This window comes from Pristis pectinata, chromosome 10 (genome assembly GCF_009764475.1).
Source record: "Pristis pectinata isolate sPriPec2 chromosome 10, sPriPec2.1.pri, whole genome shotgun sequence".
Taxonomy (NCBI): domain Eukaryota; kingdom Metazoa; phylum Chordata; class Chondrichthyes; order Rhinopristiformes; family Pristidae; genus Pristis; species Pristis pectinata.
Window position 1 is genome coordinate 23,528,819 of NC_067414.1, and position 27,371 is coordinate 23,556,189.

The following is a 27,371-nucleotide window of genomic DNA, read 5'->3' on the forward strand; positions in this document are numbered from 1 at the left end:
TATTCTGAGAAAGTGAAAGGTGCTAAATGAATACAAGTTCTTTATTTTAAAATAATATTGTAGTTTCTTATGCTGCTAGTTTATTTTCAAACAAATTAAAGAAAAAGTGAGTTTGTATTTATGCAATAAGTTTCAGAGTTCCCAGAACCCATGGTGCTGGATCGCCAATAGACTACTTTTGATGTCTGTTTTCATTCAGTGAAAGGCAGAATGGTCCCCCAAACGATTCCAGCTTCAAAGGCAGAATGACTGAGCAGTGAGACAAAGACCAACTGATCAAAGAGAAGCAGTATGGATATATAATGGGTAAGTCATCTCTGACTAATCTGGATCATTTTTTTATTGAGTAGTTTACTTGGATGATTAACAATGCCTATGGATGTTAACTAAAGGGCATTGAAAAGCATTTGGTTAGGTTCTGCTTGAGAGATTATTAACAAAAATGGAAAGGCACAGAATTGGAGGTAATCTTCTGATATGAGTGGCTAATTGGTTGGGACAAAACAGGCAGTGAGTGGAGATAATGAGAACAACCTCTGATTGATGGAATTTGACAGGTAGCATTCTCCAGAGATGTATTCTGGGCTCTTATCTTTTTATATATGTTTGACTGACTTTGATGAAGTTATAAAAGGTTTCTTATCCAAGTTTGCAGGTGACATCATATATGCAAAGTATTCCAATTTAACAGTGGGAGGATCTGCACCCTATCCACTGAGATGGAGGCCACACTGCTAAAAATCAAGGGAGCCATTAATTACAGGTCACAGGACAAATCTTATGAGAAGTGTTAGGCTACTTGCTAATGTTATTAAAGGGTCTAATGGTTGGTTTAAGACCCCTTACCAAAATTTAGCTGTCCTTAAGACAACCAAAATTGGGATTTGTTGGTCAAATTTAAATGAAACCAGAGATGCAGGCTTTGACTCTAGCCATCAAGCTTTACTCAACTTCTGTTCCTAAGGTAGGGAGTGCAATGAGGTATGTCCATGAGTGTAGCATTATGCAAAGGGGCATAGGCGAAGACAAAGCTCTGGCATATGTATGTATATAGTGATCCAAGCTGAGAAAATTGAGAGATGGTCCACTTGAGGTGTTTAAAACATTGAGGGCTTTTGAAAACATAGATGCAAGTCAACTTCATCTTTTGGCCAGCAGATCCAGGACAAAAGGAGGCAGCCTTAAAGTTAAATCCAGGCCTTTCAGCTGTGAAATCAGAAACCTCTATTCACACAGAGTGGTGGAAGTCTCAAACCTTCTCCTCCAAAAGACTAAAGGTGTTGCAATACAGACTTTCTGCACCTTTCCATTCAAATTCTTTAAATAGTTGACTTTTCAGGATGCATTACAAATATAAAAATGCCTTAACATCATCATATTTGAATAAAACTATATGTATGTAAATCAAAAGTAGTCTTTCAGGTTCTGTCTTAACAGTTCTGATGCTTTTTTTCCCTCCATAAATCTTTGGATGTTAATTTTCAAGCAGTTTATTATGGAGATTGAACCACAAAAAATAGTTAGGTCTAATGCTACCCTGTACCTGTACAAGAAAGTAGATGACATACATCAATATGCTGCTTATTTGACAATTATCCAGCACCTATCTATAATGTATTAGAAGTGATAAATGATGGTATATCTGTGTTAAGTTTCTGTCATACTGTCTGCACTGGGTGCTATTCAAACAACTGCAGCTATGCTCAATTCAATAATGAACCCTTGCACCACCTCATCCATGCTCTCTCTCTCCGTCTATTGCATAGTATATAAGAAAATGCAGTGAAATAATGGTTAAAATAGTTTAAATTGAAGGAAAATGAATTGCACCTTGCATCATAAGGTTAACTACTTTCAGTCATGCCATTTCTATAATTTGAATTAAAACCTCATCTAATGGTACTCTGTAGTTCATTTTGAGGATCTTGCAATATTTAACAACGTTAATTAATGACAATGTATTATTTTCAAAAAATGAGAAGTCACGGTCTTGGTCTTAAACACAATGTCAAAGTGTGTCTGTTTCAGAATAAAAGGGCATAGCATAAATTATTTTACAGATCAATTTTCTAAAGAGATGAGTAAATGCTCAGTAATTCTTGCAAACAAAGCACCAACTGTTCAATGTGGCTTTGGGAGATAATATGTATGGATTTGCTGTAATTGCTCTCGCTTGACATCAACAGGGTCATCTGTTACAGCCACCAATAAACAGAACCCCAATTAAGCACAACATTTAATAAAGTTTTTTTAACTATCAATAGGATTGAATTTTACTTAAGCCATCAAAGCACATACTTTGGGCAAAATAGATAGAATTTGTTTAGCAAGCATGTGTGATAATATACTACATATCATGAGTGTAAGTCTGACCTTCACCAGTAAGTTAACCCAACAAATGTTTAATATCTGTTGAGCAATTCCAACCATAAAATCAGATCCCTCTTGCTTTTCACAAAGGAAATTAAATCTTGACCAAATAACCGCATAATACGTCCTCATTTGGGTGACAATTTTCTGAATTTTAAGCCACCTTTTCAGGAAAACAAGAAACTTACTGTACCTTTAGGTCTGACGATTAAAAACATATTTTAATGATAAACATGTTTGGTTAATAGAAAAGAGCACCTTTATAAAGGACAGTGAGCAGCACATTTTATTGCCTACAAACATGTGTCAGCAGCTGGTGCATGCAGGAGGAAGATTAGAGATAATAACAGTTCCAGTCTGTAGTTTATGGAACTATGTGACAGATGTAAAACTTATAGTTGTCTAAGCAGATGTAGTATTTACTAGAATGTGTGACAAAAATAGAGTTTGTAGTGTTTCTAACAGAAATAGATTTAATGGCAACCACTTACAGAAGCAGAGTTTGCAACAGTTAGTAACAGAAGTAAAGTTGACAGCAATCACTATCAGAAGTAGCAAGGTTATATCATTCTGGACATGGAGTTGTGTTTAAAGCAGTCCATAACAGAATTTAAGTTTATAGCCATTGATAAAGGGATCAAGTCCAAGCCCCTCTTAAAAGCCCCCAATGAGTTTGCCTCCACCACCCTATCAAGCAATGGGTTCCAGACATCCACCACTCTCTCAGTAAAAAATATACCCCTCACATCTGTTCTGAACCTACCTTCTCTCACCTTAAGTGCATGCCCTCTGGTATTGGATCACTTAATAATGGGAAAAAGATATTGCTTGTCCACCCTATCTATGCCCCTCATAATTTTATTCACTTCCAACACATCACCCCTCAGCCTCCGCTGCTCTAGAGGAAAGAGCCCAAGTTTGTTCAGCCTCTCTTGATAGCAATGCCTTCTAATCCAGGCAGCATCCTAGTAAACCTCCTTTGCACCCTCTCTAAAGCCTCAACATCCTTCCTATAGTGAGGTGACCAGAATTGCACGTAATACTCTAAATGCGGCCTAACCAGAGTTCTATAGAGATGCATCACAACTTTTTGACTCCTATACTCAATACCTCGATTAATGAAAGCAAGCATTCTATAAGCCTTCTTAACCACCCTATCTACCTATGTAGAGACTTTCAATGAGTCATGGACATGGACATGGATATAGATCAGTTATAGATATGGGTAGAAAAATGGCACATGGAGCTTAATCTGGGTAAGTGTGAGGTATTGCAGTTTAGGAGATCAAATGTAAAGGGAGAATACACAGTTAATGGCAGGATCCTTAACATCATTGATGTACAGGGGGATCATGGGGTCCAAGTCCACAGCTCCCTGAAAGTGGCTGCACAAATTGATAGGGTGGTAAAAAAGGCATATGGCATGCTAGCCTTTACTAATTGAGGCAATGAGTTCAATAATCAAGAAGTTATGTTGTAGCTTTATAAAACTCTGGTTCATCTGCATCTGAAGTATTTCTGGTCACCCCATTATAGGAAGGAAGTGGAGGCTTTGGAGAGGGTGCAAGAAAGGTTTACCAGGTTGCTGCCTGGATTACAGGGCAGGTGCTATAAGGAGAGGATGGACAAACTTGGGTTGTTTTCTCTGGAGTGGTGGAGGCTGGTGGGTGGGAGGGGGGAGATCACAAGATCACAAGACAAAGGAGCAGAAGCAGGCCATCCGGCCCATTGAGTCTGCTCCAAGGAAAAGGGAAAAAATGAGAAATGAGAAAAGGAGGGGGGGGTGGGGAGGAAGAAGAAAAAAAAACAATTCTAATCGAAAAAAACAATTCTAATCCCAATTTCTGGCCTTATCCCCATATCCCTTGATACCCCAACTACTTAGATATCTATCTATCTCTTCCTTTAACACCCCCAATGATCTGGCCTCCACTGCTGTACCTGGCAAGGAATTCCACAACTTAACCACCCTCTGGCTAAAGAAATTTCCCCTCATCTCTGTTTTGAAACTGTACCTTCTAATTCTAAGATTGTGCCCTCTGGTCCTGGACTCACCCACCAAGGGCTGATAGAAATTTATAAGATTATGAGAGGCATAGATAGAGTACGCAGCTGGTATCTTTTTCCCAGGGTCAAAATGTCTAATACCAGATTATTAGTAATACTAGAGGGTATGCATTGAAGTTGAGAGGGGGAATGTTCAAAGGAGAAATGTGAGTAAGTTTTTTTTACACAGAGAGTGGTGGGTGCCTGGAATGCACTACTGGGGTGGTGGTGGAGGCAGTTACGATGGAGGTGTTCAAGAGGCTCTCAGATAGGCACATGAATAGGAAGAGAATGGAGGGATATGGACCATGTGCAGGCAGAAGGGATTAGACATCATTAGCTTAATTAGTTCAGCACAACATTATGGGGCAAAGGGGCTGTTCCTATGCTGTACTATGTTCTATGTAATTCTATTGCACTAATCCTAAGTAATGGCCATTTAGGACTCACTCACTCAGGTGACATCTTTGATGAACCAGTCATGGGGTTTGATGATGAAAATATGGCTAACATTGTACAGTACATGTGAAAATGAATGGAAAAATATTAATAGAGCAATTAATTGTTATGATTTGGAATGCACTATCTGAAATAGTGATGGAAATAGATTCAAAGCAACTTTCAAAAAGGAACTGAAAAAAAAATTCCTGAAGCAAAATAAACTTCAAAGGCTGTGGGGAAAAGGCAAGAGAGTGGAACTAATTGGACAGTTCTACCAAAGACTCAGCAGAGGGTTGATGGGCTTCCTTCAGTGCAGTATAACTTTATAATTCTATCTAGATTTGTGGAAAACCAATTTTTTTTGGTCTTTGCTAGACTTTGAAAGCAAGTATTTTACAAATCAAACTAGACAGGTTGAGAATGAGGATTACCCTCAGGTTTTGTGGAGCCTCATCAATTGATTCCAATGTGCTCTTAGTCATAAAGTTCAGTCTCATGGATCCATTCCAGGTAATGAGAGGGGAAATGGGGAAATTGAGCAGGGAATGGGTCTCTAGGTTAAACCCAGTTCACTGTTGCACTATTAAATACTGCCTCCTCACTAGTAGGCAGGATAAGTCAATTCCTGTACATAGAAGCCTCCGGTCTGCTAAGGGGGGCAGGTGGCAATGATATCACCAGGAGTAAATTTGGATTCATTGCAATTGCCATGGCTCAATTGTAGCCATCAAGCTACAAGGTGTATACAGTAAGTGCTGTGTTTATGCACGTAACAAAAATGATTGCATCAAAGTAATTTGTTTTACATATTGTGCCTCAGGATATTTCTGAAACACACACATGTTGTGCTTTCTCTCTTAGATCTGCTTCACCAGTTTCTTCTGCTGTATACAAGGCTAATTTTGAACTACACAGCCTTTCATCTTTACCACCTTTCACTTCAATATGCCTTGGGATGAGATTATCTGCATGTTGTATATCAAATGCCATATTTATAATGACTCCAATTTGACCTTTCTTTCTCTTCAATTGAGCCTAACATTTCTACAATCTTCTGACTGTAATCAGAGATACCAATTCTACCAGAGATGAAATTTCTATGTGCTTACAGTTGATGAAAGTCAACTTCTCATCCTATTTAAACTCTAAATATCTCCTACTATTAGCCAAAAGTGAGAAACCCAATTTCATCTTCCTTTAGCTTGTGTTACTATGGCTTTCATTTTCCTCTTCTATAATATAGTCCATTTCTGATCCACTTCCTCTTTGCTTCTAGAACCCTAATCACCATCTTTATTGTTTTAAGGTTCAGTATTTCCCAAATTATACAAGTATATTCAGAACATCATAACTACAAAAATTCTTCTCAAGCGCCATTGGGTTCCAATAACTTCAAGATGTTTATCCTTTACCTGCAGAAATATGTGGAACATTTCTAATTCCAGTTATATTACAAGTGTTGTTTCATCTTGCATATTAAGATATTCTACAAGTCCACTGCATTTTGCATGATTTATTAACATTTCGTTGGATTTGAACCACCTGCCATGATCAGCAGTTTTCCTACACTGCCTTGCTGCTTCCATTTATAAGCTCAAAATTTTCCACTATTTCACCTTGATATCTTTTACACCCCCAAGATTATTTGCAGACTCTCTTCAGCTCTGAATATCCATCCCCTCACTTGAAAACCCAACATCATTCTAATGTAGAGAGACATCCCATGTTCCTTCAAGGGCATGAGTCAATGTATGGTGTGCTGTAGCGACCATAATTCCCCCTCACCAATAATCATTAAGCATATTAAACATGCACACATCTACATGTATAATCACAATATGTGTCTGTTTGATGTCCTGCTATAAATGAGATCTAACTTAAATCTCTGTGCATGTCCATGGGTGCAATCAAAAAAGGAGTGAAAAGCCAAGGGGGTGATATCAGAAGGATAATCAAAAGCTTTGGTAAAGTGTTGGGTTTTTAATCAGGATCTTGCAGGAGGAAGAGTTGGAGTACTTCAAGGAGAGTGTTTCAAAGTGTAGGATTTAAATGACCTCCAATAATGGAGCAAAAGGAAAGGATGATATACAAGGAATCATGAAGTGATCAGGGGGTAGGGGCATGGAGGAGATGAGAGAAGTGGAGGTATGAGCCCATTGAGAGATTTAACACAAGTGCCTAAGAGCTGAAAATTCAGTCCAGAATGTGAAATTACAAGGGCAGTCTAACAGCATTTCTTCACGTACAAAGATTAGGCTTTAAAACACTGAACAGAAGAGATTGTATAAATTTGAAAGAATAGTTGATTGACTTTCTGGATCAGACTATGAAGTTTCCAATAGCATTAACATTTCTGAGCAACACTCAGGAAATACCAAAAGCATCAGAGACAAGTTGAACAAATTAAAGCTGAAGGAAGGCCAACAATTCGATACTTTGCCAGAAAGTAAATACGCAAATGAGACTTTAGTAAATGCTAGTTAATGTTGATTGATTCATTTAAAACAGACCAGGGGAAATATCTAGTAGTTAAGCAAGTTGATTGATCAATTGGCATTTTCTTGGAACCCAATTACAGGCCGTAATTAAAAATGTCACTGTGTAATTTCATTAATATACAAAATGAGTGCATTTTTGTGCCAGATCATGAATTTGAAACCCATCAAGTTGACATTTCTTTGCTGAACTGATGGTAAAGTATACTCTTTAGTGAAAGCAATCAAGAATTGCAACTACTTAATTCCCCCTGTTAATAAGTGTCCTGTGGTATTGGTTAGAGAATGGATGTTTCTGGTTAAAGATGTGTGCTTTGGGGAATTAAGGACTAAGTGCAATAATTTTAACCACATGGATGGCTAGGGGAGGAATGTCCAATATCCTTATTCCCCATGTTATTCTGCATCTTTTCTTGGTTTTTAACCTGGCTTTGGGTGAAGTGGAGATTCCATATGTGGTGATAATCAGCTATCATCGTTATGTGGATGTATAATCCAGAAAGCATTTATCTAAATGTCATTATTCATTTGCTTGTGTGTTCATAATGTCTCTTCTGCTTCAGCAACTGGAGTTCTGGTTAATGATCACCATATTAGATTCACTGTTCAATCTAACAAAGCACACTAAATATTTTGACCACCCATCTTCCCCCAACCTTGTACTCCGCACTTGCATCCAATGTGAAGTTTAATAGCAAGGGATGAAAATCTAGGTCTTATAAAGGATGGAACAGTACATGTGGACTAATTGTTTCTCACCAATTGCTGGAAGATGTTCAAGGATCATCTTAAGGACAGATACCAAACATGACTCATTTGACATATGCTTCATTGATTCTGCAGATGAATGTTGAAGGGGATGTGATATAAAAGACTTTTATTCACCAACTTTTCCTACACTTAAATACAGTAATTTTGAGAATGCTACAAAAGCCTAATTGATGCCACTCCAGCCTCATTTCTAGGTCCACCCCTGGGTATGAGACCCACATGGAATATAGAAAATAGGGGTAGGGTTAAGCTATCCAGCCCTTAGATCTTGCTCAGCTATTCATATTGATCATGGCTGATTGTCTATCACAAAGCCATATTTCTGCTCTCTCTCAATAGCTTCTGGATGCCTTTTATGTCTAGAACTGTATCTACCTCCTTCTTAAATATACTCAGCAAATCAGAGTCCATTACCTTAATGGTAGAGAATTCCACATGTTCAATACGTTAGAAGAAATTTCTCCTCATCTCAGTCCTAAATATCTTATCCCATATACAATGACCCCTTATTCCTGACCCCCAACCCTGGGAAAACATCTTCGCTGCAACCAATTTGTCTAGCCCAGTCAGAATTTTATATATTTCAATTAGACCTCCTTTCAATTTTCTGGACTCATAAATACAAACTTAATAGACCTAATTTCTGTTCACACAACAGTCTTATCATCGAAGGGATCAGTTTGGTGAAGTTCTTCAATGAGAAGCATACCTTTCATAGGTAAAGAGACTGAAATTGCACACAATACTCCAAGTGTCATCACACCAAGGTCTTCACAAGATCACAAGATCACAAGACAAGGGAGCAGAAGCAGGCCATTTGGCCCATCGAGTCTGCTCCAAGGAATAGGGAAAAAATGAGAAATGAGAAATGGGGGGGAGGAAGAAGAAAAAATCTACTCTAATTCCAATTTCCGGCCTTATCCCCATATCCCTTGATACCCCAACTATTTAGATATCTATCTATCTCTTCCTTGAACGCCCCCAATGAACTGGCCTCCACTGCTGTACCTGGCAAGGAATTCCACAATTTAACCACCTTCTGGCTAAAGAAATTTCTCCTCATCTCTGTTTTGAAACTGTACCCTCTAATTCTAAGATTGTGTCCTCTGATCCTGGACTCACCCATCAAGGAAAACAGCCTAGCCACATCTACTCTGTCCATTCCTTTCAGCATTTTAAATGTTTCTATGAGGTCCCCTCTCATTCTTCTGTACTCCAGTGAGTACAGTCCAAGAGCTGACAAACGCTCATCATACGTAAGCCCTTTCATTCCAGGAATCATCCTCGTAAATCTCCTCTGAACCCTCTCCAACATCAGCACATCCTTCCTAAGATATGGGGCCCAAAACTGTGCACAGTATTCCAAATGAGGCCTCACTAGTGCCCCGTACAGCCTCATCAACACTTCCTTACTTTTATACACTATATCTCTCGAAATGAATGCCAACATAGAATTCACTTTCTTTACCACCGATCCGACCTGGTGGTTAACCTTTAAGGTATCCTGCACGAGTACCCCCAAGTCCCTTTGTATTTCTGTACTTTGAATTTTCTCTCCTTCTAGATAATAATCTGCCCGTTTATTTCTGTTTCCAAAGTGTACAACTGCACATTTCTCAACATTGAATCTCACCTGCCATTTCCTTGCCCATTCTCCTAAACTATCTAGGTCTCTCTGCAAACTTCCTGTCTCCTCAATACTCTCTACTCCTCCACCTATCTTGGTGTCATCCGGAAACTTAGCCACAAAACCATTTACTCCATCATCCAAATCGTTAATGTACAAGGTAAAAAGGAGCGGCCCCAACACCTACCCCTGCGGAACACCACTAGTAACCGGTAGCCAACCAGAACAGGATCCTTTTATTTCCACCCTTTGCTTCCTGCCAACCAGCCAATGCTCCACCCATTCTGTTATCCTACCCGTAATTCCATGACCTCTCATCTTATTAATCAGTCTCTTATGAGGCACCTTTTTGAAGGCCTTTTGAAAGTCTAAATACGCAACATCTACCGCCTCTCCCTTATCCACCCTACCTGTGATTTCTTCAAAAAACTCCAATAGGTTGGTCAGGCAGGATCTTCCCTTCACAAAACCATGTTGGCTTGGACCTATCTTGCCTTGCACCTGTAGGTATTCCGTAACCCCATCCTTGAGGATAGATTCCAATAACCTTCCCACCACTGACGTCAGACTAATAGGTCTGTAATTTCCTTTATGCTGCCTCCCTCCTTTCTTATACAGCAGAACCACATTTGCAACCCTCCAGTCCTCCAGAACCATGCCGGAATCTATCAATTCCTGGAAAATTATCATCAATGCCTCCGTTATCTCTAAAGCCACCTCCTTCAGAACCCGGGGATGCACCTCATCCGGTCCGGGAGACTTATCAGTCTTTAGCCCATTTAGTTTTTCTAGCACCTTCTCTCTAGTAATCTTAACTGAACTCAGTTCCATTTCGTGAGACTCCTGACTAACCGGCACATTGCTGATGTCCTCCACAGTGAAGACCGGTGCAAAATACTCATTCAGTTCCTCTGCCCTCTCTTTATCGTCCATTATAATATCTCCTGCACCGTTATCAATTGGTCCTATATCAACCCATGTCTGTCTTTTACTCCTTATATATTTTTTTAAAAAACTCTTAGTATCCTTTAGAATGTTATCTGCCAACTTTCTTTCATAATTCACCTTTTCTTTCCTAACGACCTTCTTAGTTTCTCTGCAGGTTTTTAAAAGTTTCCCAGTCTTCTGTTTTCCCACTAATTTTTGCCTCTTTGTACGCCGTCCCTTTTGCTTTTATTTTAGCCTTCACCTCTCTCGTTATCCACATTTGTGCCTTTTTTCCATTCAAAACCTTTTTTCTTGGAATATATCTATCCTGCATTTTCCTTATTTCCTGTAGAAATTCCTTCCATTTCTCCTCTGCCGTCCCTCCAGCTAGCTTACTCTTCCAATCAATTTGGGCCAACTCCTCTCTCAATACCATTGTAATTTCCTTCGTTCCACTGAAATATCGATACACCAGTTATCAGCTTCTCCTTCTCAAACTTGAAACTGAACTCAATCATATTGTGATCACTAGTTCCCAGTGGTTCCTTTACCTTTAGTTCCCTAATCACCTCCTGTTCATTACACAGCACCCAATCCAAAACAGCCGATCCCCTGGTGGGCTCATCAACAAGTGCAAGTGCAAGTGCAGTAAGATATTCTTCCTCCTGAATACAAAACCTCTTGCAATGAAAACCAAAATACCATTTGCCTTCTTAGAAGCTTGCTGCATCCGCGTATTTACTTTAAGTGACTGATGTACAAGGATTGCCTTTCTGTCTTTCTATCTTTCCCGTCAAAGTGGATAACTTCACGTTTATCCACATTAAACTGCCATTTATTTTCCCCATTACTCCACCTGTCTAAATTGCCTGCAAGTCAATCTGCATCCTCCTCACAAGTCACAATGCCACCCAATTTAGTATCCTCAGCAAATGTATAAATATTCAGTTTCCTCGTTCAAATCATTGATATATATTATGAAAAGCTAATGTCTAATCATTTATCCCAATGGTATCTACTGCCTACCACCCAACAACAAACCTAGTTACTCCTACTTTGACTTTGCTGTCTGTAAACCAATATTTACCACAATCCCATGAGCTTAAATTTTGCATATGGACTCTTATATGGGACTTTATCAAGGACTTTCTGAAAATATTATCAAAGGCCTTCTGTGAGGCAAAGACCAGCACAACTCTCACTTTGGAAATATCCAAATCATTCTGCCACATATATCAGATTATTAAAATATAGGTTAGTTATAATATGTAATGGATAGTCACCAATTGGGCAAATATCAAGCAACATTAAGGCCCTTTGCTGAAGATCTCTCCGACTCACCTTCAACATGTGCCACAACAGTTCAACATTACAATATTGCTATTTCAAAAATAATTCAATGGCCTAAAAGTACTTTGTAATGTTCTGAGGACATGGAATGTGTACAGCACTTTCCACCAGACACCAACTTCTAGGTGCCAGCCTATGTCAGATGGAAGGGCTTTTAATATGCGAGTCAATGTTCTTTCACTGGTCAATGGTCTATTACAGCTATCTGAGTGGAATACACCCAACATCTCTGCTGATGCAGAAGAGTTCGGAGAAAACTTTGAGTTATTTTCGTGAGGAGCAGGAATGAATCTCTAGGAATAATCCACTGACAATGAAAAAGGGCCATTACATCTCAGAATGTCCCTCATCCCATTCCCATCCACCGCCGAAAACACCACCATCACTTTCTTCAGACCCAAAGATCACCCAATTGCCCAATATTGCCCTAAGGACATGTTTTATACCTGTCTCTTACTGCCATGTATGACTAAGATTCAAGCTTCTCACTAGTAAGCTCAGACCTCAGGCAATGTAGTTGGCAACACAACTGTCCAAAACTGACAGATGGAAAAGTCTACAGTTTCCCAATGTTAAATTTGTTAGGAAAATGGCAATTTTCTATATTGGTAAATTGATAAATTGGTAAATCGGTTTATTATTGTCACTGTACCGAGGTACAGTGAAAAACTTGTCAGATGGTGGCAAAAAGAAGCAGATGTTCTTCCTCAGCAGATCCTTTGGTAGAAAGGATCCACATGTAACAGGTCTGTAGGCCACAGAATTAACATTACTAAGCTGCAGCTCCCTACAGCCTTTGACGTGCAGCCAATTTTCCTGTCCTTGAACAATGTAATTTCTATTTATTATTTCAAGAATATAAGGCGAATTTAGAAATAATCATTCTAAAAGAGAATCCAAACACCGGAAAGTGCCTGTATTTTTATTCTTTCTTTGTGTTTCTTTAAAGAAATAAAGTACAAATTACCAAGTGGTTAAAAACAACTGAATGAAACTGTGTGTCACTTCACATAGCCATAACAATGTTTGAATGCATCAGAGTCCTAAATCTTTACTCCTATAATTGAAGTCAGAAGCTGACTCATTAACCAATGCTTACTAAATGTTATTTATCAATGTCACTTTGACAATATAATTCATGCTTTAATGAACATACCACAGAGACATGTCTCCTAACTTGAATTGCTTTTAACTTTTCTTTGGTGGTGATAAACAATTGTGGATGAAGGAATGGTACACACAGCAGGAACATACCTTGAAGAAAGTCACAGTGGCCCCATCTGCTACCGCTCCATATTCTATCTTGGTTTGTTTCGCCAAGTCATCAGCTGAATCAATGGGAGATTCCATGCGCTCTACCGTGAGAAAAGCAGCCAGGTTTGCAGTGTATGACGAGATGATGATCAGTGTGAAGAACCACCAAATGCCACCCACGATCCTGGTGGAAAGGGCTTTGGGCATTAGTTCGGAACCTGACAAGAGTGGTTGGGGAGTGGGGGTGATGGTGGTGGGGGAGGGGTGGGGGAACAAAAGTGATGGAGTTAAAGAGCACAGGGTGGCAAAAGTGGCTCCATTCGTGGTCTGAATCACCAGACAAAAATACATAGAGTGCTTCATGAAAATCACCACGCTCTCAGATCAATTGGTGCTCCAATTTGTTTTGCGCAATATAGTCAGGGGTTCAATTATATGTTTTCCAAGTCTCCAAGGAGTGTTAATTGTAAATCTATAACCAGATGTAATGTTTTACATTTTCATTGGCAGAATATGTACTTCCTTAATTTAAATCAAAATATATGCAAATATTAGCATCTGAGTAAATCAAATTCTTCAAGGAAACCAACTAAACTGTTTCTCGCCCACTGTCAAGATCAGATCTTTGAACCAAGGTCCAGCATGACTTATGGAGGGTACAGTCCACTGCTCTGTTGTGTTGATACAAAATGAATTGAACAATTACTGCCAATCTGCACCACATTGGTGATAACATTGTGTTGTGGAATTTGCAAACCAAGAAAGTGGTTGAGACTGACAAAGTTCATCATATTTCGAGATCTGTTTAGAAGTTTGCAAAAAGGAAGTGTTTTCTATCCCATCAACAGGCTAACAAATTCCTGGCAGGTGTCTTTTGAGTCCATGATGCCAACAGATTGTCATCCACATAAAGAATACCACTTGGACAAGATAGAGTTATAGAGTTGTACAGCACAGAAAGTGGTCCTTTAGCTCACCATGTCCATGCCAACCTTTTGTCTATCTAAACTTATCCCATTTGGCCACATTAGGAATTTATCCTTTTATACCTTGCGTGTTGTAGTAACTGTCAAAATGTCTCTTAAACATAGTGATTGTATTCGACTCCACCACTTCCTCTGTCAGCACATTTCAGATATCACCCACTCTTTGTGTGAAAAAAACTTTCCCTTCAAATCCCCCTTAAAGCTCCTCATTCATCTTAAATCTGTGCCTTCTTGTTCTTGATATCACTGCCATGGGAGAAAGATTCTGAATATCTACACTGTCTCTGCCACTTGTAATTTTATATTCCTCTATTAACTCACCCCGCAGCATTTTTCGCTCCAATGAAACCAAGCCCAGCCTATCCAATCTCTCCCCATAACTAAAGTCCTACAATCCAGGCAACACCCTGGTAAACCTCCTCTATACTCTCTCTAGCACAACCACATCCCTTCTAATAATCGGGTGACCAGAACTGCACACATTACTCCAAGTGTGGTCTAATCCATAATTTGGAAAGTTACAACATACTGTAACCTTCAATATTCTGTGCTCTGATCTATGAAGGTGAACATGCTGTATAGCTTCTTCACCACTCTATTTACCTGTGTCCCCACTTTCAGGGAATTATGGACTTTAACTCCAAGGTCCCTCTGTTCATTAACATTCCTTAGCACCTTATCATTTACTTAAATGACCTACCCCTATTTGACTTCCCATGATGCATCACCTCACACTTGTCCAGAGTAAGTTCCATTTTGTGAGAATTAAATTCCATCTGCCAATGTTCCACCCAACTTTCCATCTGATCTTACCACCACTAACTTTCATATTATCTGCAAACAACTTACTAATCATACCTCCTACAGTCACATCCAAGCCATCAATATATATATCACAAATAACAAGGTCCCAGCACCAATCCCTGCAGTACACCACTGGTCACAGACTTCCAACCAGACAAGCATCCTTCCACACTACCCTCTGCCTTTACACTACTACTCACCAAGCCAATTTTGGACCCAAATAGCCAGCTCACCTTGAATCCTGTGTGCCTTAACATTCTGGATCAGCCTACCATGCAGAACCTTGTCAAATGCCTTACTAAAGTCCACATAGACAATGTCTACCAGCCTGCCTTCATCAGTCTTCCAAGTTATCTCCTCAAAAAATCTCAATCAAATTCAAGAGGCACGATTTCCCCCACACAAATTCCTGATGAGTCCTTGTCTTTTCAAGCGTGCATAAAGCCTATCCCTCAGGATTTCCTCCAATAATTTCCCTACCACTGACCACTGACAAAACATTCACCTGCCTGCAGTTACCTGGCTTATCCCTGCGACCCTTTTAAAATAAATGAGCAGGATTAGCTGTCCTAATAAAGGGTCTCAACCCGAAACATTGACTGTCTATTTAACTCCATAGATGCTGCCTGACCCACTGAGTTTATCCAGCATTTTGTATGTTGCTCCATATTCCAGCATCTGCAGTCTCTCTTGTGTCTCCATTAGCTATGTTCCACTCTTCTGGCACCTTGCCTATGGCTAGCAAAGGTGCAAAAATCTCCGTCAGGGCCCCAACTACCTTTTCCCTTGCTTCCCATAGCAACCTGGGATAGACCTCACCCAGCCCTGGAGTTTAATCAAAGCTTATCCATCCCATGACATCTAACACCGCCTCCTTCTTAACACTGACCTGCTCCAGATTATCCACATACCCTTCTCTGAACTCACCATCTTCCATGTCCTCCTTGGTGAATACAGATGAGAAGTATTCACTTAGGACCTCATCCACATCACCTGGCTGCACACAAAGATTATCTCTTTGGTCCATTCTTTCCCTATCTATCCTCTTGCTCCTGAAATACTTATCAAGTGTCTTGGGATTCTCCTTAATCTTAGTTGCCAAGGATATTTCACGGCCCCCTTTTGCCCTCCTAAATTCTTTCTTAAGTTCTCTTCTACAGACTCTATGTTTCCTCAAGAGACTGGCTCGATCCCAGTTGCCCATGTGTTTCCTTTTTTCTCCTGATCAAATCTTCATCATCCAAGTTTCTCTAATCTTGCCATCTTTGCCTTTCACCCTTACTGGAACATGCTGGCCCTGAACTCTTACTCGCTTTTGAAAAACTACCACTTGTCAACTGTCATTTCACCCACAAGCATATGCCCCAATCTACTTTTTCCAGGCCCTCTCTTACACTATTGAAATCAGTCTTCCCCCCAATTCAAGACCTTAACATGAGGACCAACCTCATCCCTTTCTATAACTACCTTGAAACTTACAGAATTAAGGTCACTGTTCCTGAAGTGCTCCCCCTCTGACACTTCCATGACCTGCCCAGTTTTCTTTCATAGGATAAGGTCAAGTACCACCCCATCTCTAGTACGAACTAGTCTTTAGTAGATACTAGTATCTGACCATTGTCATTCTAACGACTTCATTATGCCTTCTGCAGAAGAGCACACAGCATGGATTGTATAAAATAAATGTGTTTCCAACTGGCCAATACAAATTATAAGGATTGAACCACAATAATGTTGGCTATTTTTAGGTGGTGGCACATGTGATAAGTATAAACATAAGTGAGACTGACCACATTATGTGAGCAATTAAGTCACAAGCTGACCGGTACTCAGTGGTTTGGAGAATAAGTTAAAATATGTAATTTTATTCTGATATTTTCCACCCAAGGCAATCAACTGATATTTTGTGTTTTCATTGTGTATCTCACCAATGGAATATCTGTACAAAAATATTAGTAGTTAAACCTCATCATTGTTTTTATCAAGAACAATTGAATGGCAATATATACAAGTATCAGTGCACTGTACGTATTTGGAAACTGTCGATAAGGAAGTTGAATGATGGACTCATTCTAGAGTCAACTTATCATTTCTCCTTAACTCCTTATTATGGATGCACATGAATTTTAGTAATATTTTAGTTGAACCCCTGAGTATAATGTATCCAATAGTTAAATTGCTTAAAAATATATTCCATTTATTCAACACTGGATGGAGTTGACTGTTCATGATTTCATAACCAACAGTCACAGGTCAGCATTACACCAAAAGACTGAGGTTAAACAAACCTTAATCCTAAAATAAATTCATTCTTATGATATCTTGTCTATCAATCACTGTTGTAACAATATGTCTAACTGGGACCACATGAGTTTGCCAATGATAAAGAACAAAATCTTTGCAAGTTTATATTGGGGATTTGCAAACATGCTTAGATAAAAGGCTCAGAATCCTCTATTCAGTCATACTAATGGAAGGAAAAGTCTGCAAGATGGGATAATCTTTAAATCTCGGCATTTTATAGAATCCCAGAAGGTCACAGTGGAGTGGAATGCCTTTCAATGCCACAGTGCCCTGTTGCCACTGAAAGAGCTATCCAAACAGTGTCAATCCCCTGCTCTTTGCCCAAAGTCCTGCATCTTATCACATTCATTTTTGAAAATGTTCTTTGAATCTGGTTCCACCATCCTTTCAGGCGTGTACACTCCAGAACATAAAACTCACCATGTTAAATCTCCCTCTGCCCTTCATGCAGCCTTTGGTTCAGTAGCCAATTAGATTAAATTTGTCTCCACTAGTAACTGGGCTTTTTGCCATTGGAAGTGGTTTCTTCTTTTTGGCTCCATTCAAACCTTTCAGTCTTTCCTCACTTCCATTTTAAATTTCCCATAAACATCTCTGCTCTCAGGAGAACATTGCCCGCTTCTTCAGCCTCTTCAGATAACTAATGACTTTTATTCCTGGTACCATTCTCCAGCTTTTCCTCTGCCTCCCTCTCTAAGGTTTTAACATCTTTCATAAAGTACAGTGACAACATGCTGGGATTGTAATTTTAGAATGTACTCTTGCACCTACGTAAGGCTTCAATTGATCCACATAGCACAAAATTGTGGTGGTTGTGTGTTATTATTTGAAAGTCACATGAAACTCCAAACCTAAACTGGTACGGAATAAATGTGTTCAGAGCAGAGGAAAGATAATGCAAGTGAATCCAATTTCCTATTAGTGAATATATGCCAAGGAGGTATTTAGCAACTAATAGGGTAGGGGCGGATCACATGTCTCCAGTTGATAACTTCAACAAAATCCCAGTGAGTACAAAATAGGATTTCCACTAAAATTATCATCAAGAAATATTTCTCCCCATCTTATTCTCAGGCTAATTATTAAAAGATGAAATTGCACAACTGATGCTCAATCATGCATTTTATTGCATGCTATGCTCATTTAACAGATATCATGCAAATGTAAGATTGCTTACATTAACCAGGATGGAAACATTTGAAGTGTACTTTTTTAAAATTAGATTTGGGTAATATGGAATGTGAGAAAGATGGATTCCTCAGATAAAGTTACAACTCATTCTTCAAGCATTTCAGTAATTTGGTTTAATAGCAGTTTATATAAGAGATGAGAAAACTCTCATTGATCCATCTTACCCTTACAATCCATCTTACCACCTAACTCCTAAACTAGGTAAGCTTGGACATGACAGCCAACTCCAAATCCAGTTTTAACTTTATAAAACTCTGTAAGAAAAGAAGAGAAATATACCTTGTTCATGATGACAAATAGGCCCTGAGAGGCATGCAGTCCGATACATAAAATCATAAATGATACCCACTCAGGGACTACTCGCCCACTTGGACTGCTCTTAACTCCTTAAGGTGGGGCTGCAGTCAAGCAATGTTGCATTTGCAGGCACACAACACGCCAGGGGAAGACGGAACTATCTGCTGTAAGAGTCACGCAATTACCACAAAGTTCTTATCTTACCCACATACCAGAGGAGGTGCCTTTTAAGGATGCTTAGACAGAGCCTGGTTGGGGCTGACTGTCATGTACCCAAGGTAACGTCATGTCCAACACTTTATCCCACAGTTTTCTGGGGGGTCAGCAGGCGAAGAAGGGTTCCCTCTTATCATGTACCCTGTTGTACTGAGGAAAGTGTATTAATATGATGGAATACTTACCTGTACATCAGGCACACATGTAATGGAGTCACATGCAGTGTATAGATAATGATGAGTGTGAAACTGTGCAGCTCAATTCTGATGTAGATCAGTAGATGCTTTTAAAAATAAAAATCTGTGTGCTAATATAGGATACATGCAAAGAGGCACCCATGCAAGCCAAGTGCCTGAGAGCAGTTACCCCCAGCAAAGAGTGGGACATGTGCCCAAAGAGAGGTGCAGGCTGAAGCGTATACCTTGCTGCATGAGAGCTCCAACTCCAAACCAGAAACTATTTAGCAAGGTAAAATTGTTTTCCACCACATCTGAGTCGGGATTGCAAGGGTGGGGATTATACCACTCATATGGGCTAAACCTGTGGTAATTGAGAGAAACAAATTGAAACTATGAGCAGACAAAATCTCAACAGAGTGCACGATTCCTGGAGGAAAAAAAAACAGAAGCAAGTTTAAGATCCATAACTGAAATTGCAACAACAGATTCATAAAACTTCTAGTCCATTGCAAAACAAATTTTGAACAACACATATAAGCAAACTGTTTTTAAAAAATATACATTTTCTAAAGGTGATCTCAATTTAAAACACCCAAAATTAACCATTTCAAAGTATTTCAAAGTAGCATTTCCAAAATTAATTGGTCATTGTTAGCAATGGTGCTTTGGTCTCCCTTCTAAAGGTACACTTTCTCTGTACTAAAGTTTTGTGGTGGTAGAGAATGGAACAGATCCTACAGCAGAAATCCAGCCGAGTATCCTGAGCTTCTGGCATCAATTTATTTAACTATAACCAAACTAAATATTATTCCATGGAAGTTGTTTTGGAAATTCAAACATTATATCTTATGTCGCCCAGTGACAGTCACAATGATTTGATCAGGTTTGCTCGACTTTGGCTGATTTGGATTACATAACCTAAAAGCTAAATCAAGATCTTTAAGCAATTCGGGAACAGTGCAAGTCCAAAAATATGTCCCCTCCCCCAGTGCTCCTGATGAAATATCTCCAATATTATTTAAAATACAGCTGTCTCAATCTATTCTCTTCTCTCCAATGATGATTGTTCCACTCTCCAGGCACCCCCACATTCTTTAGCTTCTCAAGGATAGTACTGACTGCCTGAATGCCAAGGTCCTATTTAATTTAGTCACCTATAGGTGCAAGAAACCGGACTGAAACAATTACATTTGTTTTCTGTGTATTTTGAAGGTGAGTCAACTCATTTTTCCTCAAAAAAACAAAATATACATTGTGATTGATCTAATGATTTTGAAGGCAGAGAAGTAGTTTGCTTCCTTTTTAAATTACTTTCCTTCCCTTTCAGTCCTGCCACATATTAATCACCAAGAATGAAAGGGTACATAGCACCTTGCTTCCAGGGCTTGATCCCAATTCTCCAACTGCTACACTTTATACTATAAATACCAGATTTTCTAATGGATTTCTGTTTTACCAAATCCAAAGTGTAGAGATGTGAAAACTATTCAATTTATTCCTGTAGCAGGTGTGCATTACAAATCCACTTAGTCCAGTGAAGCTTGATTTAGCATGCAGTGAAACTGTGAGCTAAGGATAATGATGGAAGCCTGTGTTGGAGTGCATTGCTACCATAAGAGAGCAGTTCTGCATTTCTTAGTGTATATTTCAGACATTAGTGATACCTGTGTTGTTGCCCTTAATACAGTTAGAAGGGTGCAAAATAATGCAGTATCCACAGTACAGTGAGACTAATAGACCACTCCATAATATTTCTCACTAAAGTGACTTCTTACTGATAACATATGTCTTTCAAAAACTGAATATTTTTATCATTAATTGGCAGACTTTAAAGAATGTACCAATGGGGCAGTATTAAATTTCAGCTGCAAAAAGACAGTAACTGATAATCTTAGCAATCAATGGAACACTTGCTACTTCACACAGAATGACTCTTAAATGCTTCCTAATTTGAAGAGAAAAAAAGTAGTTTGAGAACTTGCATTGCCTTTTAAGATCAACCAAAACCACAAGTAATTAAAAAGTACCTTTAAAATGGTGCTTCACAGGAGCATAATCAAACAAAAACTGACGTCAACCCATAAAAACATCTTCAAAATACAGAGTGTAGAGATGTAAAGAGTGTTATAAAAGAGGAAAGAAAGGCAGAGAGACAGAGAGATTTATGGAGGGAATTTAAAAGCTAGGAAAGTTAAGGGATTTGAAAACAAAGATGAGAATTTTAAACTTGATGCACTACTTAACTAAGAGCCAATGTAATTCATAGAGCTAGGGTAATGGTTGAATGGACGGTGCAAGATATGAAAGGGGTTGTGGTGTTTTGGATAAAATACTTAAAGACAGTTGATTATGGGATACCAACCAGGAATGCATTGGAGGTAACAGAGGAAACAAAGACACAAATGAGTGTTTCAGCAGCAGGTGAGCTAAGGGAGTAGGTAATCTGGAATTCTGTGACCTCAATTGTATGTGGACAGAAATTTATCTTGGAGTCAAATAAGATACCAGTTGCCTGGGGGAAAGTTAGAGGCAGCAACTCAGAAACAAAAATTATAAATGCGACTGAAGAAAATAGTTTGGGTTATCCACATACTTGGAGGAAATTTCTTCTCATCCAATATTGGATTCTGGATAATTGATCTGTCAGTTTAGATACAATGGTGGAGTTGAGAGAGGTGGTGGTAAGATAGATCCTGATGATGCCAACATACATGAGCAAACTGATGCTTTGTTTTCAAGTAATGTTACTGCAAGACATTGTGTCAATGAGAAACAGGATGGGATCAAGGGTAAATCCTTGAAGGCAACAGTGTGGGAAAGGAAGAGAAGTCATCACAGGAGATCTGGAAGAAGGAGGAGGAAATGGAGAGAATGGCTTTAGAAGACAGTTTGCAGTTGAGAAAACACTGTACTAGTCTTACTGCTTTAACATAATTTGGTCATTTATCAGTCAGTGGGAAGGGAGGAGTTTAAACAATGTGTACAGACCTAAGTGGTCCTTATGCTTGTCATTTTGAAGCTCAGTTGTAATCTTTATACAAATAGGAAGATGCAAATAGTAAATAACAAATCCCACATTGACTCAGTTTCCCATTTACTCCATGACACATCTTAGCCATAATTATGCAAATATTAAAGGAGTCTTAACTGCAACGTTTTAGAGCTTCCAGTAACTAATTGAAAGGCAAGACATACCAGCAGTGGGAGCTGCAACACTGACAATCAGAAGTGGAAGTAGAATTACATTCCAAGCTTCATGGTTATCTTTATTATAGAGATGCATGTTTTGTTCAAATCATTAAAGCTACTCATATAATGATGATTTTCCGCTTCATAACAAATGTGTCATTTTTCAATGTAACCTAATGAAACTACTCTAGCCAGATCATTGACAGAGGATGTGATGTAAAATGGAAACTAGCTATTGGGCAACTCATTATACACCCTCTACCCTGCCTGATTTCCTTTCCATTGATCATAGGGAAGGCTTTAGAATGAACAGCAGGGTTATGCTGCATCTTACACCCCTGTCAAAGTTGAAAGTGTTCCCTTATTTCTCTGATATTTTTCTATTATATTTCCAAGTTAAATGTAGCAGGCAACAACAAGGAATTTGTGGGCTCCGTCGTAAACACTCTACCTTTTGTGAGGCTTCCAATTTTTTTCTCCAAAATAATTAATGACTTGGCATCAGTCAAATGCTGGGTATTCCTGGTCAGGTTAAGTACTTACACTAAAAGCTGAAACCATTTCAACCTATCATACTTACATATGCAATTGTAATTTCACGCATCTGCTGTTTTGATTTAGATTTCTAACATATCCATTTTCTTTCTTTTCTTTGTTTATCTGCATTTTAAAAGTATTCTTTAAAATGCAGTTTTTCATCATTGCACAAATTGGATTCCCATTGATACCTGATGCAATTAGTCATTTCAGTGATATATGTTTATATTGGGAATAATCTTGCACAATTTTGCTGTTGCTTTTTAACGATTTTGTTTTATTGCCTAATAAAAGATGTGCCATGGATGGAGGACATTCAGTCCACCTTGCCCGTGCTAACTCATTGACCTACTGAATTAGACATTCTACCCAAGCCTTTTGACATGACCCTGCATTGGAATTTTTAAAATAAGTAGATGTTTACAAAATTTTGAAATCATAGTTTTTAATGTACAGTGTTAATGATCTTACTTATACCTCTGCATCAACTTTTATGTCAATGTTACATTTAGAAACAGTGGCCTTGACATCTGCAGCTAGAAGCTCAGCAACAAACATGGTATTTAAAAAATATTTATGTTGTAGTAGATGTGATTATGCCTTTTGAAATATGCAGGATTTCTAACATTGTAGCTGGAATATGTCTTAATTCTCTGACAATGTGACTTGGGTGGACACACCTGTTGAAAGAAAAAGAAGGGGTTTTATTTATAAAACGCCTTCACAACTGCAGGAATGTGCAATTAATACAACAATTTTAGGAAATTTCAGGTGGCCCAAAGGATCGCCATCAAAACTGCAGTTTAAAGGGGAAAGATATATGTTTGATGTCATGTGTGAACAGTGCCATTGGGGCAGTACTTCTAGATTATACATTTCTTATGTTGACTTTATCTTTGGTCAGTCTGGTTGAAACCCTCTAGCTATGTTATGTTGGGACTGTTAATTTCAATATATAAAATATAATACTATCCCATTGCAGAGCACCATTCCTTAAGTTGACAGGCCATATAAAACAAGAAAAGTGCAAAACATGCTGACTATTTCACCTGAACAAATTAAAATGCACATTTCTACAGCCAATCACTAAACTGTCACTTTAACCTGAGAAAGAGTAACAAAACTGGCAGGACATGGTTAAGAAGGAGCTGTTTAACAGAAACAATAACCTACCTACAGCAGAGAAAAAGCAGGCAAAACAATCTTTCTTAGCATTATCTGCTAAGAGTTCTAATATGTTATTTCTAGAAGTAGAACAACATCATAGCTAATGATTTGATGCTTCAGTGAGAATAAAATGGAAGACAAAGCCAGCTGTAATTTCAACTTGTTCTGCATGGGTTATAAGCTTTACATATGACATAGCACAGATTAAAGCATTGGCACAAGAAATAAATGAAGCGCTAATTAAGGGATTACTGCACAGATACCAATGTTGATTGCTGGATACATGGTTCTGCTTTATAGCAGATTTTATTTGATATAATGCATTGGAAGTTTACCTAAATTATGGATGGAATTTATCCAAATTTTAGACTGGTAGGTTACTCTGAATCACAACAGGCAGGGTTCTGAGGTGTTCAACAAAAATCTGCAAAAAGTTCCACTACAAAGGGAATTTAGTGACATTTCATTCAATGATTATCTGCTCAGGCCTTTGAATTGTCCCAGTTTTTGGGGAGTAATTATAGTGAAACTAATGCCACAAGGAAATCCCAAATTTGTTATCAGTGACTCACCACACCTCTACATTCTGTGCTGTTTGCAGCTTTCTCCAAAGGAATCAAAGAAAATCATTTGGACTGCTGTGAATTGAAGTTATTTATCAACTAATCACTGTAAAATACGCTGTAAATCTCATATCCGTTACGAGAAATTCAAGTTAATGATGACTGAACTATAATTATTGCTTAGCTGGTCCTACCTTTCCATGGAGAAACCAATTTTATGTAAGATTGTTGTAATTCCATCATATGAATATTTTAAAAGGTAAGGGATTTGATTTTTTTAACTTAATGTTGTTTCAGCATCAACAATTTCATGTGTATGATCCAACTTATTTAGCACTCTGCATAATCTTTAAAAAAAAGTGAATTCAAATTTATGCTTTTGCCTCCCTTAATTATATGTGCCAGTTCTTCAATATGATTGGCTGCCCAGCCAGCTTGATGACATCACAGCTTCAGGATGCCAAGGATTCCATTGAACTAATGCAGGCAAAAGCAAAAATTGGAAAAGAGAATGTTCTCGACAGAGCATCACCAGATCTTAGTGGTGAGCTATATTCAGCATACAGCAATTGAAATGCTACTATTTTTTGCAATATTTTAGCATTTATATTTTGTAAGTTTGTACCAATAGAACTAAAGGCTCCTGATCAACTGGTTACATTTGAAGATTTTACCTTACTATCAATTCATAGGTCAATATGAACTTGGAATATAAACATGAATATCCAAGCTATTTTCTACTTTCTCACCTTTCATTAGACTTCCTTTTTCCTTGTTTTTTTTTATACAAGGGGGAAGAACTTGTCTTGCAGTACCTGTTAAACAACGCTTTGCATTAAAATTAATCCAAAAGTCTGATTTTAGTGTCCTGGGGTGAAAATTAAAATACAGTGTTCTTCCTATTTCTTTAATGCCTTAACACATTTGTCTATCACTCAAAGAGATTACACGTTGCAGATTATATTATTTTATCACAATTCTCCCCTTCCTTCCAACTTCCTGAAGATACTATTTGAATGGTTAACTTTTTTGTCTCTTAGAATTTTTTCTCTTTTGACATTTATTTCTAGCATGCTTGGTTTATGGTTCATGATTTATGCTGTATCAGAGAGAGAATTGTTTTCTTGTTACATTACCTCAGTGCTCAACTTATTTCAATGATGGGATGTATGAACATTGCCGTGTTCATGAAATAGCGGGGGTTACAACGCATAAGCTGTAATCAGGTATTAAAACGTTGTACAAAATTGTAATAAAACTTGTTCTTAAACATCTCCTTACACCAAGGCCAGGACTTTCCTTGGACCTGCACTCATTCTGTTGCCATAACTGCTGAAAATGTAGCTGAAATAATTATAAAGAGGCAGAGCAGGAACAGCTTAGGAAAAATGTCTGACATAAATTATTTTTGTAAAGTTCAGATGCTAATGAGATCCCTCACCATCCAGATTTAGTGTCTTTGATTCTCCTGGGCTGTGGATTACAAGAGGAAATCTTTATCATTGTCTCAGTGACATTATCGTGTTACCAAGTTCCAAAGCACAGGAGCAAGTGCTTTGATAAAGTAAACAATGTCTGAAGAAAGTTTTGCTATAACTGAAATTCAGATTCAAGAGATTATCACTTTATGAAATTTGTAACAGAGCATATTTAATTTAAATAATACCTGGGAGGTGGGTGTTCTTTACCGTTGTGATGGAAACTTCTCTACATTTGACTGCTTTGCTAGGTTAAGTTTAAGCTGAGGCAAGCCGAGATCTAGAAATTACATTATCAGTATTATCCCATGAATAATTAATCAGATAATATTTGATTTCAATTAATCTGTTTCCAATTGTAAAGGAAGACACAATCTCTATAAAATGAATCAAGCAACTGTACAATGGTATCATGCAGTAAAAGTTCCAGGAATCAAGTTAACTAATGAGGGGTTAGTTCTTGCTTAGCTTGTAGTACTCCCACCTGAGTCAAGAAGTTATGAGCACAAATGCCATTCCAGAGCATTAAGCACAAAAATCCAAGCTGATGCCCCAATACAATATGAAGAGGTATGCCATATTTCAAGTAAGATATTAAATCAGATCACCATTGTTCACTCTCTAGGGTGACATGATTCTAAAAAATTAGATCTTCTATTCCAACTTTCCCCTTCAATTAGTATCACTAAAAAAGATTATCTGGAATTATCTCATTACTGTTTGTGGAAGCTTAGTTTCTGTAAATTATCTTAAACCTGAAATGTTAATTCTGTTTCTTTTCCCACTTACTTGCTGAGTGTTTGCAGCAGTTTTTTTTGTTTTTATTTCAGATTTTCAGCATCTGCAGATTTTTGAAAAACATTCCTACATTTTATTGTTTCATTGTAAGGTATTGCGAGTCATGCTGAGCTTGTGAAAAGTGCTGCATACAGTCTTTTGTGTTGTAACGGTTATTTTTATGATTATCTTTTGGAGACAGGGACTTGCTATATGCATAAAAGCATCTTATTTTTTTCCTTACAAAGTGAAATTAATAATTAACATGTATACACTTCTGTAATATACTTATTTATATAACAACCTGCAGATTAAAAAAAAAATTGCAAAGTGAGTGACTTTAAGAAGACAAACAAAGCTTTCCTGAAAAGAACGTTTCAAATTGTGGAAGTAAATTAACCA

At 38.2% G+C, this 27,371-nt stretch overlaps 1 protein-coding gene across 1 annotated transcript in view; it reads right to left on the bottom strand.

Annotated features, from left to right (window-relative positions):
- The window catches only part of LOC127575007 (glutamate receptor ionotropic, kainate 2), a 358,965-nt gene that overhangs the window by 39,899 nt on the left and 291,695 nt on the right, over positions 1-27,371 (bottom strand). The window contains exons 13-14 of the mRNA XM_052024597.1: positions 19,501-19,619; positions 13,282-13,499 (exon numbers count right to left, since the gene is read on the bottom strand). Coding sequence (XP_051880557.1) covers positions 13,282-13,499; positions 19,501-19,619 — 337 coding nt within the window. The remainder of the gene's footprint in view (positions 1-13,281; positions 13,500-19,500; positions 19,620-27,371) is intronic.